General features: G+C 41.9%; 1 protein-coding gene and 1 pseudogene across 1 annotated transcript; both read right to left on the bottom strand.

The window, feature by feature from the left end:
* Window positions 1–1,177: 1,177 nt before the first annotated feature.
* Window positions 1,178–6,499, bottom strand: LOC131101452 (kelch-like protein 10; annotated as a pseudogene).
* Window positions 6,500–7,293: 794 nt separating this feature from the next.
* LOC131100229 (kelch-like protein 10) lies at window positions 7,294–11,894 on the bottom strand. Its single transcript, XM_058046159.1, has 6 exons — window positions 11,799–11,894; window positions 11,541–11,728; window positions 10,985–11,468; window positions 9,739–10,350; window positions 9,513–9,662; window positions 7,294–7,683 (listed from the first exon to the last, which is right to left on the bottom strand). The coding sequence occupies exons 1-6, from the start codon at window positions 11,892–11,894 to the stop codon at window positions 7,294–7,296; spliced, it is 1,920 nt and encodes a 639-aa protein (XP_057902142.1).
* Window positions 11,895–13,150: the final 1,256 nt, after the last annotated feature.

Here is a 13,150-nt window from a genome sequence, read left to right as displayed (position 1 = left end):
GTACCAGATGGAGGGGTAGGATTTAATAAGCTTTGCTTCTTCCTACTCCTTTTAGACATGTGGAACTGTGAACTGATTATGGGATGCACTCAATTGTAATCTGATGCATGTTCGAATGAAATAAAACCATCACCATTACTTTTACTATTGTTATATATATACAATGAGTTCATAGTTGTAGTCCATCATTCATGTATATGGTTCATTCTTGCAGGAGATACTGAGCCAACTGAAGTCAGTCACCACACTCCACTCCAGGACCATTCAAGAAATACAATACCTGTATGATACATTCATTCATTCATTCATTTTCTACCGCTTATCCTCATGAGGGTCCTGGGGGGTGCTGGAGCCTATCCCAGCTGTCTTCGGGCGAGAGGCGGGTACACCCTGGACCGGTCGCCAGCCAATCACAGGGCACATATAGACAACCATTCACACTCACATTCATACATATGGACAATTTGGAGTGGCAAATTAACCTAGCATGTTTTTGGAATGTGGGAGGAAACCGGAGTACCCGGAAAAAGCCCACGCATGCACGGGGAGAACATGCAAACTCCACACAGAGATGGTCCAAGGTGGGATTGAACTCAGGTCTCCTAGCTGTGAGGCCTGCACGCTAACCACTCGACCACTGTGCAGCCCTGATACAACAAAATGCAAATCTGAAGTTTCTTACAATACATAGAATTACGATAGGAGAACGTGGCCAAAACTGGGGGGAGTTTAAACCTTGAAATGATGCTTGATAGGGTTTATACAATTGTTGACGTTGTTTGTTATATTACTATTTCTTTTTCTTTTTGTATACTTTATACATTTTCTATTTGTACGAATGCTGTTACAATATTGGTTGTGAGCTGTTATGTATTACAATTGTTTTACAGTAAATGTCACAATGTTTGTAAAAACGTGTGGCTTTTCGGGGGTCTCCAATCGATCAACCACCGATCGGTATGGGTCGATATCCGCCGACACTTTCACGCAATCAACTTCGCCCCTATGCAGCATCCAAAACAACCATGTCTGCCTTGGGTGGAACTTCTAGTCTTCGTGAGAGTGATATAAGTTGTGCACCCAGATCATTTATTTTCTTCTTGTTTTCCATTTGCCAATTTGTCTGTTTTTCAAAAGATTTTCAAAGTTTTCATTGCGGTTGGCATCATAACAAACTCTAGTATGTCAAATCGTCCTTTGTCAAATCGTCTTCCAACAACAAGACCGGTAAATTGTTCCGAAGCATAGAATACTGGCTCACATTGCGAAATCCAGTGATCACACAGCAAGTCAAAGCGTTACGCGAGATCCCCATGTCACTGGCCGGAGACCACAGACCAGTCGATAGGTCAAAGTACTCCACGTGGTTGATTGTGGAGACGCCATTGTAACCCCCAGCGACAAAAAGGCGATCCTCAACTACTTCAATGCCAAAGTTGCTTCTGGGGCATTGCATGGGCGGCAATACGATCCAGTTGTTGGTTCGGGGGTTGTAAGCCTCGGCGCTGGCCAGACGCACATCTCCATCATAACCGCCAACCTTCATAAAGAAAAGCAAAACATTTAAAATGATGCAAAACCAGAAAACTTAGAGAAACCATTATGGCACTTACTGCATAAACATGGTCAGCAAAGCCAATGACTCCAATGCCACTTCGACGACTGCTCATTGGGGTTATCATGGTCCACTCGTTGGTCTCTGGGCTGTAATACTCTGCTGTTTGCAAGAACTCATTTCCATTAAAACCACCACAAATGTAAACCTGGAACCAGAAAGACGGTTGACTTGTAAATTTAAAGCACGCCAGCAAAACATTTCTCATCTCACGTCACCTTATTGTTGAGGGTTGTGCAACTGGCATTACTCCTCTTTTCATGCATGTTCGCGATAAGAGTCCACTGGTTGGTCTCGGGTCTGTAGTACTCAGCAGCCCTTAGTCTTGCACGTCCGTCGTAGCCTCCTAATGCGTAGATGCATCCGTTTAGCACAGTCACGCTCACATAGCAGCGATGGAAGTGCATGGGCGCCACTTCTTTCCACACGCGTGTGTTCAGGTCAAAGCAGCTGACAGTGTTGTAATGCACGGCGCCGCCAAAGCCACCCACACAGTAGATGGCGTCATTGAGAAAGGCGGCGCCGCAGTAAGCGCGGGGTTGTTGCATACTCTCGACGAGGTAGTCCCAACAGTTGGCTTGAACGTCGTAGGCCTCGATGTGGTGGGTTGGATTTGCATCACTCCAGCCTCCAATCGCTAACAGGATGGCAGAGGGTAAGCGAGGACGGGCGACGAGGTTGCAATATCCGGATAAAGAGTTTGATGTCATGTGTCCCCTCACTCGTGTTGCAAAACCAACCATGTCCAGACATTTGCTGCTGTTCTGCACCAGCTGATTGGTCAACACGTTGATGGTGATGAACTCCTGACTCATCAGAGCTAAACGCACCTAAACAGTCATCGTTGTTTGTATTATGATTTAGTTTATGCACACAGTATTCCATTTGTGAAACACATCCTAAAGTGGTTGTTGGCTTACCTTAGCCAGAAGCACTGCCATGTTTTCACTGCGCTCTCCTGGAGCATGTCCAATCCAGTGTAGGATGGCCTCATAAACTATATTTTCCTTTTTCACTATCAGGTCATCTCTGTCAAGGATGTCACAGAAGTCCGGCATAGAGAGTTGCCGCAACTCATCCGCGGTTGCAACTTCGTCAAAATGGTAAAGGATGTATTGGTAGGCCTTGAGCTGCAGCTCCGGGGTGTAACAGTTCTTTGTGAACTGCCAGATGCCGATGCAGTTCTCTGGGCAGAGCTGCTCTGTTAGAAATGTACAGCAGGTTTGAACAATTCCTGTCACATTGAACTTATCAGCTGCTACTAACAGATCCTTAACATTGTCCTTTGTCACTGACACAGAGCCGGTGTATGCAAAGTCAATGAGGAGCTGCATTAAGGGAGGTGTTGGACCATGTATGACATAGACCTTCTGGTCTGGTGTTGACCACCGCAGAAAAAGTTCTCTAAACAGAGACACCAAAAAATATTCAACAGGTTTTATAAATAGTATTCATTTTTGTGCTAATACATGTAGTATCTACTCACCCAAAGTATGGGCTGCAGTTGCAAAGGATGATTTTATGGATCTGAAACTCAACTTTGTCCACTATAAGGACCGCATCGCTAAGTTCTCTTGTTCGGCGTAGTTCATTGTACACGGAGCCAGACTTGTTTGAAACTTTACCATTGTCACTCATCTTGAATTTTTGCCATTTCTCAATATTTTGGGCTCCTGTTAAAGTGTCAGCAAAAGCGACATGAAGCAGGATTCCAACATCGTGGTGGAATTCTGTGTCAAAAAACCACTGTTGTCATCAGCAGCCACATCATCAGCATCACCAAAGCGCCAGTTCTTTAATTTTAAAGAAAACATCACAGAGTTCAGTCAATGCTAGGGTGACTGTATTTTGATTACCAGAAACCAGAACACTCGGCCAAGCAATGAGATACTTGAAATACTCAAATGATACTCAAAATTTACTCAAATGCCTTATAATTTAAACCCTTCCACCTCTCTATAAAAATTATCTTACATTTTTAATTAAATTTTTTTTTTAATATAATATTAAAAAATCTATTACCGATACTGTAATAAAGGCACAAATTCAGATGAGTTACTCAACATGTTTATCATGTCTAAAATAATATCTGATTTGTTTAATTTGTGCAAATATAACTTTAAAATCTCTATTTTTTATGACAAAAATTTGCTTTTCAAGTCTAACTGGACAAATTTTTTTAAAAATGTCATCAGTTCACCTACAGTGGTGTCAAAAAGTATTTGGTTTTCTGATTTTTTTATATATATTTTTGCTGTTTGTTACACTGATATGTTTCTGATGATCTTTTAAAAAATACTCAATGATAACTGAACAATTTTTTTAAAATGCAACTTGTTATTAAGGAAGAAAAAATAATCCAAACATATATATTAAAAAATAAATAAAATTAACTGAAGACTGGAAAAGGCCGGCACGGCGGTCAAGTTGTTCGCGCGCAGACCTCACAGCAAGGAGACCAGGGTTCAATTCCACCCTCGGCCATCTCTGTGTGGAGTTTGCATGTTCTACCCGTGCATGCGTGGGTTTCCTCCCACATTCCAAAAACATGCTAGGTTAATTGGCGACTCCAAATTGTCCATAGGTATGAATGTGAGTGTGAATGGTTGTTTGTCTATTTGTGCCCTGTGATTGGCTGGCGAGCAGTCCGGGGTGTACCCTGCCTCTCGCCCGAAAACAGCTGGGATAGGCTCCAGCACTCCCCGCGACCCTCGTGAGGATAAGCGGTAGAAAATGAATGAATGAATGAATGAAGACTGGAAAAGGTTATGAAACCATTTACAAATCTTTGGGACTCCAGCGAACCACAGTGAGAGCCATAACCCTATAAAATGGTGAAAACATGGAACAGTGGTGAACCTTCTCAGAGATGGCCGGCTAACCAAAATGACCCCAAGAGCGCAGCAACGACTCATCTAAGAGGTCACAAAAGACCCCACAACAACATCCAAAGAATTGGAGGCCTCACTTTCCTCAGTTAAGGTCAGCGTTCATGACTCCATATAAGATAGACACCGTCTACATGGCAGAGACCTTTGGGAAAAGTGTCAACGCAAACAGTTCAGTTCCAAAAAGTAATTCATACCCATGGGCAACACTCAATTCTCAGCATAGAACAAAGGAAAGGTGTTTATCTCCTATTTACAGAAAGGAAATATCACAAACATGACAATCCATCGCTGTTTTTGTTCGGAAGTACTCTTTACTATAGATAGATTGGATACGTCTCTTTTTCATTGTTGCACCGAAGTTGTCATTTTGAGTGGAAAATGACTGTGCACCAAAAACTCTTGCATCATCGTGTCACAAGCCTGCATTTCCACACCTGTGACTCTTATCGGCTTCATGACTCCCGATTAATTGTACCCAATAGTCACCTGTCCACAGTCACCCCATGCTTGACAGCAGACAACAGTCATAAAGTCAAAGGAGCTGTCAGAAGACCTCACAAAGAAAGTTCTAGAGAAGCAGGCAAAGCTTCATATGCAGCCATCGTAGGTGCCGTCAATGTGCCAAAAATACTGTTGCATCCCTTGTCCAGAAGTGGAAACGTCATGGTGCCGCTGACAACCTCCGAAGAACGGACTGAAAGACCTTGAAGGACTGAAGCAGTCTCTTGGTTGCTGGGCTGCTATGGGTCTGTTTCTCCTCCTCTGGTCCTGGTGAGCTTGTCCATGTACAAAGGACTATGGATGGTGACAAATTCATCGACATCCTGGAGAAGAACCTCTTCATGTCTGCAAAAATCCTGAACCTTGAAAGGAGGTTTATCTTTCAGCAGGATAATGATCCATAACATACAGCTCAAGTGACACAAGAATGGCTCAGGAAGAAGAAAGTGAAGCTTGAGGACTGGCAGAACCCAGATCTCAACCTGATAGACACCCCTCTCAATACGTTGCTGTATGCACCTTGCAATCTTAAACTTGTTTCATAACATACGCGGTGCATTTTCACAACTGTGTTTTTTTTTCATCTGCTTTGGCTGGTGACATGAAGTCAGTTGTAAAACTGCTTGAAGTACGGTCAACAGTCAACGAAGCTGACAGATGATTTGCCATGTTTGCATCAAACACCAATTTTACACAGAACATTAAAAAAATAAAAAAAAAAAAAAAATAAAGTCTTTAAAGTCTTAAGAATCACTTACTACACATATACACAGTACTCATAGTTGAATAATAAACAATACATATAGCAACTTCTGATCAATCCATGTCAATTTCAACTTAAAATAATGTTCTGGTCCAGATACAGACAGATTCAGATCCAGATCCAGATCCAGATCCAGATAACTTAGTAGACGAGTGAACAGATACGGATCCGGATCCAGATCCAGCGACTGATACTGATACTGATACAGACACACAGATACAGATACACATGCAGATACAGATACAGATACAGATACAGATACAGATACAGATACAGATAGTGGTGTATTCACTCATCCCTATTATCTAATATTGGTTGAATAGATAGAGATATAGATAGATAGACAGAGACAGAGACAGAGACAGAGACAGAGACAGAGACAGACACAGACACAGACACAGACACAGACACAGATATTGGTTGAACATAAACTTGCCACTACAGGCCTTTTGCCATTTTTGTCATCCCTGGTTCATGGCGGTTAATTGGTTCCAGACCAGACCACAGTAAATACATTTCTGCAATACAGGATTCAATGTTAATCAAAGCAATATTTATGTTGTTAGAGCATTGAAAACCTGTTTATGACTTTGTAAATACAGTTTTTAACATTATTAGAGCGCTGTTGACATAAAATGGCACCTCACTAATGTGGCACTCGCAAGTCAGTGAGAAAAACTGTAGCTCTCTCTTTGGCAGGAGCCAATCATGAGCTATCAGTGCACTCATGACGAGCTTTGGAAATCGCAGACAGGTCATTAATATAACAGTCTGACTCCCTGTGTTGTTTTATGTTAAAAAAAAACATTAAACTCATCACACAACAACTTAACACTCAAAACGTATGCCTAAAAAATATACAAAGAATTACCAAGACAGCTATTTAAAAATTTCTCATGAGGCATTGTGTCCAAGCAAAGCATTCATTGGTGCCTGCAAAGAGACACTGCAAAGACGTCAGCCTCCCTCTAGGGTCCTCTGGCTCCCACTGGTGGACAGAGGCAGCATTTCAGCACCATCTATTTTCAATGCCCTCCAATAAAATGCTTTGCTCAGACGCAATGCATTATGGAAAAAGGTTTTAACAAATTTTAAACTAGTAGTGGTACTTGTTGCTATACTTAGGTATACCTTTTGAGTGTTAAGTTTCTGTGTGATGACTTTTGTGTTGTGTTGTGAATTCTGGCTTTATTATCCCATTTTAAATTTGGACAGCTAGATAGGTATCAGTATATCTGAGACCCTAGTAACGACAAGCGGTATAGAAATTGGATGGATGGACACTTGTCACGTATACCTTCTATCTCACAGTAAAATCAGCGTGTAGTAAAGCACTGCAGAATCATAAACACTTTATTAATGCCTGAATGGGACACTATTATTTTTATGATGGTTTTGTTATTGTGCATATGTAAGAGGAAGCTGTGTAATGGAATAATAATAATATATGGAACAACAGAGATTTTTTTTTAATTCTTTGCTCTTCGTATTTGAATTTTCCCTCATGGTAATGCAGATGTTTTTCAGTTTATTTCAGAGTTTTCAGTGTGGTTGGATCGATCCTCCGTATCCTGCATACCATCTTCCAAGAGTAACAACGGTAGATCATTTCGAAGCATAGCATATTGGGTTATGTTGTGAAGTCCAGACATCACACAGCAAGTCAAACCACTTCTAGAGATCCCCATGTCACTGGCTGGAGACCATAGACCAGTGGTCAGGTCGTAATACTCTACAAGCTTTGTTGGGGAGACGCCATTGTAACCTCCAGCAACAATGAGGCGATCCTCAACGACTTCGATGCCAAAGTTGCTTCGCGGACACTCCATGGGGGGTAAAATGATCCAGTTGTTAGTCTGGGGGTTATAAGCCTCAGCGCTGGCCAAACGAATGTCACCATCATAGCCTCCAACCTTTAAATCAAATCAAATCAACTTTATTTGTAGAGCACTTTTTCTGCAAAGACATGCAACACAAAGTGCTTGACAGAATAAAAAATAATTACCACAATTAAAAGGAAAATCAATTACTAAGAAAGCCCCACCGTCCATAGACACACACACCCACACCCCCCCACACACACACACACACAATCACACACAGTAGGGAGACATGGCATGGCACTGAAGATCAAGGAAACGCCACCTTTAGGGCCGTCCACACTGGGAGGAGCCGCAGGGGGACCAGCACCCGGCCCCTCGACTCCGACAGACGGGCGGGTGGACCCCCACATTAAAGGGAGGAACCCCCAGCCGGCCGGGTCGAAGGGACCCAAGGACGGCACCCCCTCAGCAGACCCAACACAGTGTGGAGGACCCCCCCTTGAGGAAACACTGGAGTTAAAAGCTAAAGACTAAAAGCATAAAATAGGACTAAAAAGATATAAAAACACAAGAAAAGTTAAAAAATATTAGTTAAAAGCCTGATTAAAAATGTGTGTCTTTAATCTTTTTTAAAAAATATCAACAGTCTCTGCAGTCCTGAGGAACAAATGCAGTGAAAACTTGGAACCAGATTCTTAACACCATCAGGGCGTTGTGGGAACATTCATAACAAAAAACATACATTCTGTATCCTCTTTATTTGGTCCAAGAAAATAGATTTTAGATGAATACCGTGATCAAATTGTTTTGGTCAGTAGCAAAACAATTGACTTTGTCGTTTTGTAGCAGACTGACATGTTACAGTAAGGACGATGTGTCCATCAAGCACATCAAGACAAAGTCTAAGGGCAATTTTACAAAAGCAGTGTTTGTAAGGACCACATTATGTATTTTCACTTGAAGATTGAAAGAAAACTGTTATCCAATATACTCCTCATCAAAATTTGGCCAGTTGAAAAACTGCAAGAATTTACATTTTGCACTTGTTTTGGATCTTAAAGGGATTGTTCAGATTTTTTTTACGTTGTATGCCGTCCCCATCTGCAGTACAGTGCATCAACGGTGACGTCTGTGGGACAAGTTCTGTTTTTTGGTGTTGAGTAAAGTAGTTCTAGTTGGCTAGTAGTTCGGCTAGTTGGCGGGGTCACTTAAGGAAGGTTCAGCTCAACAATCCGACCACGTTGGACCACGTTGGACCACGCCGACCACGCTTATTTGCCTTGGCAATCGACAGGTCATGACTGTGAATAACTGACAGAAAATGACATTGAATACATATTTTTGCAACGATTTTGGCTTTTAGAGACTGGTCTTGAACTTTTAATCAACTAATCCGCCAATTTCACGTTTTATTGTCTGCAATAAAATGCAGTCCCACTCCCACTTCTTCATTCATTCATTCATTTTCTACCGCTTTTTCCTCACGAGGGTCGCGGGGGTACTGAAGCCTATCCCAGCTGTCTTCGGGCGAGAGGCGGGGGGTACACCCCGGACTGGTCACCAGCCAATCACAGGGCACATATAGACAAACAACCATTCACACTCACATTCATACCTATGGACAATTTGGAGTGGCCAATTAACCTAGCATGTTTTTGGAATGTGGGAGGAAACCGGAGTACCCGGAGAAAACCCACGCATGCACGGGGAGAACATGCAAACTCCACACAGAGATGGCCGAGGGTGGAATTGAACCCTGGTCTCCTAGCTGTGAGGTCTGCTCTCTAACCACTAGACCGCCGTGCCGCGCCCTCCCCGCAAAATGTCAATTCTTGCAATTATTTGCAATAATTAATATTTAGTTGTTCATGCTTGAATCCACTGCTGTTTTATTAGAGATAACATATTATAGTACTTACCGCATAAACATGGTCAGCAAAGCCAATGACTCCAATGCCACTTCGACGGCTGCTCATTGGGGTTATCATGGTCCACTCGTTGGTCTCTGGGCTGTAATACTCTGCTGTTTGCAAGAACTCATTTCCATTAAAACCACCACAAATGTAAATCTGGAACCAAAGAGCGTTACTGGCAGATTAAAGTAGGTTAGCAAAATACAAGCACACATTCCGTGGCTCCACCCACCTTGTTGTTAAGGGATGTGCAGCTGGCGTCGCTCCTCAGTTCGTTCATACTGGCAATGAGAGTCCACTGGTTGGTCTCAGGTGTGTAGTATTCTGCAGTCTTTAGTCTTACTCGTCCATCATGGCCACCAATTGCATAGATGCATCCGTTTAGCACAGTTACGCTCAAGTAGCAGCGACGATAGTGCATGGGCGCCACTTCCTGCCAGGTGCGTTTGTTCAGATCAAAGCGACTAACCGTGTTGTAATGCTCTGCTCCATCAAAACCACCCAGACAGTAGATGGCGTCGTTGAGAAAGGCAGCACCGCAGTAAGAACGGGGTTGATCCATGCTGTCAACCAGGTAGCCCCAACAATTGGCATGAACGTCGTACGCCTCGATGCGGTGTGCTGGATTTCGTCCATTCCTGCCGCCAATCGCCATCAGGATGGTAGAGGGAAGACGAGGACGGGCGACCATGTTGCAGTATCCGGACACACAGTTTGTTGTCATGTGATTTATCACGCGTGTAGCAAATGTAACCATGTCCAGGCATTTGTTGCTGTTCTGCACCAGATGATTGGTCAACACGTTGATGGTGATGAACTCCTGGCTGGTCAGAGATAAACGCACCTACACAGCGGCAGGAAGAGACACATAGTGTTGGAAACAAAGTATAGTAGATTGGCAGGGATTGTGAGTAATGTAGATGCACATAAAATATCATAAAAAATATCTAAAACAGGGGTCTCAAACACGCAGCCCACGGGCCAAATGTGGCCCGCAGGACACTAGTTTGAGTTTAATGTTAGTGCGGCCGGTGCAACTTTGATATGGATGCTGTATGGCAGGGGTCTCAAACTCAATTTACTTGGGGGCCACTGGAGCTAGGGTCTGGGTGAGACTGGGCCACATCAATAAAATAATAAAACAATAAAAGCGCTGATAAAACATTCCACTGTTCTCAAATATCTTAATTTTTTTTTCTGCACAAAATAAGATGAAAAAATAAACAAATCAAGAATAAAGAAAATCAATCAATCAGTAATAAATAAATATAATAATAATAATAAAACAGGAAATAATAAAAACTTAAGAAACCTGATAAATAATAAATAATAAATAATAAATAATAAATAATAAATAATAAATAATAAATAATAAATAATAAATAATAAATAATAAATAATAAATAATAAATAATAAATAATAAATAATAAATAAATAAAGACACATTCCGAATAAGCGTTTCAGAATGTCTGCTTACTTTCTCCAGTAGCGCCTCAATGTTTCCGCTACGCTCTTCTGGAGCGTGTCCAATCCACTGTAGGATGGCATCATAAACGGTGTTCTCCTTTTTCACTATCAGATCATCTCTGTCGAGGATGTCACACAAGTCCTGCATCGAGAGTTGCCACAACTCTTCAGAGTTGGCGACTTCCTCAAAGCAATAGAGCATATAGTCAAAAGCCTTGAGCTGCAACTCCGGGGTGTAACAGTTTTTCGTGAACTGCCAGATGCCGATGCAGTTCTCTGGGCAGAGCTGCTCTGTTAGAAATGCGCAGCAGGTTTCAACAATGCCTGTCACATTGAACCTATCAGCTGCTACTAACAAGTCCTGTACATTGGCCTCTGTTACCGACACAGAGCCGGTGTATGCAAAATCAATAAAGAGCTGCATTAAGCAAGGAGTAAGACCATGTATGGCGTAGACCGTCTGTTCTGGTGTGGACCAACGCAGAAAGAGGGCTCTGAACATCAGGGACACAAGAACACTGAACATGAGTTCATTATTTCTTCCAGAACTTTTCCTGATAACTCACCCAAAGTACGGGCTGCAGTTGTAAAGGATGATCTTATGGATGTGAAATTCAGTTTTTTCAACGACAATGACTGCATCGCTGAGTTCTCTTGTTAGGCGTAGATCATTGTACATAGAACCAGACTTGTATGAAAACTGACCATCCTGACTCATCTTGAATTTGTTGCCATTTCTTAACACTTTCGGCTCCTGCCGAAGTGTCTGCAGAACTCAACATATATTTGGGAGGTCGGGGAGGGGGGGGGCCTCCTGCGATTACATCATGGCGCCATTCTGTGTCAAAACCAATCTTGCCATCAGAGGCTCCATCATCAGCATCATCAAAGCGTTGTTGCTTTAAATTGAAAGAAAACATCACTGAGTTGGGTGTTTATTCTCCTGAAGCCCAAAATATCACATTTCTAATTACTTAAGCCCAGAAAATGTTCGATTCTCTACCACAATTCCATATTTGTTGTGTTGTGGATGAAAGCAAGTAGGCAAATATGAAGCTCCACAGTAATTTTGATATTTTAGGTAGTATCCTGGATCGATCCTATCCCAAGTCAAATGCTTTTGGTGGGTCAATCAAACATTTTGGTTCGGGGTCTTGTTCAGTTTCTATTCAAAAATATTTGCAGCACCCAATTCTGGAGTCTGAATGAATTTTTTTAGGGACGCCACTCTGGGAAGTGCAAATACGCAGTTTCAGCTCATGTGTGAGGAATTATTTGGAAGAGTAGTAAAGGGGAATAGTCAACATTTGTTGGGCAACAGAACTGCTGACCTTGACTGAGAATGGTGACTGGCGTTGGAAAGACGACTTTTTACAACCCCAAAACCCAACTACCATATCTTACTTATTGTGTGGAAATATGGGCTAATAACTATAAAAGCAATCTTCACTCGCTAAATGTACTGCAAAAAAGGTCAGTAAGGATAATTCATAATACTAACTCCTTATTTCCAAAATCACAAATACTTCAACTTGCTGATATAGTTCATCTTCAAACAGCTAAAATAATGCATAAGGCTAAAAATAAGCAATTAGCCAAAAATGTCATCCAATACTTCTCTACAAGAGAGGAGAAATATGATCTCAGGGAAGAAGTACATTTGAAACACTTCTATGCTAGGACTACGTTATGCTAGCCATAGCATTTCAGTATGTGGAATCAAACTATGGAATGGATTGAGTAAGGACCTCAAACAATGCACAACGATGAGCCAATTCAAGAAACAATACAAGCAGTTGATGTTTGCTAAATACAAGGATGAAGAGTCTTGAACCAGTCATGAACCATAAAAAAATAAAAATAAAAATAAAAATAAAAATAAAAATAAAAATAAAAATAAAAATAAAAATAAAAATAAAAATAAAAATAAAAATAAAAATAAAAATAAAAATAAAAATGGGCGGCACGGCGGTCTGGTGGTTAGTGCGCAGACCTCACAGCTAGGAGACCAGGGTTCGGTCCCCGCCCTCGGCCATCTCTGTGTGGAGTTTGCATGTTCTCCCCGTGCATGCGTGGGTTTTCTCCGGGTACTCCGGTTTCCTCCCACATTCCAAAAACATGCTAGGTTAATTGGCCACTCCAAATTGTCCATAGGTATGAATGCGAGTGTGAATGG

Source organism: Doryrhamphus excisus, chromosome 1 (assembly GCF_030265055.1).
Source record: "Doryrhamphus excisus isolate RoL2022-K1 chromosome 1, RoL_Dexc_1.0, whole genome shotgun sequence".
Lineage (NCBI taxonomy): Eukaryota > Metazoa > Chordata > Actinopteri > Syngnathiformes > Syngnathidae > Doryrhamphus > Doryrhamphus excisus.
This window is presented reverse-complemented; position numbering and strand designations above follow the sequence as displayed.

Excerpts from the sequence above, each read along its gene's own strand:
- LOC131100229 (XM_058046159.1), bottom strand. The coding sequence starts at position 11,894 with ATGTTTTCTTTCAATTTAAAGCAACAACGCTTTGATGATGCTGATGAT. Across the intron at positions 10,351-10,984 it reads TTGAGGCGCTACTGGAGAAA|GTGCGTTTATCTCTGACCAG; the intron begins GTAAGCAGACAT and ends GCCGCTGTGTAG. Across the intron at positions 9,663-9,738 it reads GCACATCCCTTAACAACAAG|ATTTACATTTGTGGTGGTTT; the intron begins GTGGGTGGAGCC and ends CTTTGGTTCCAG.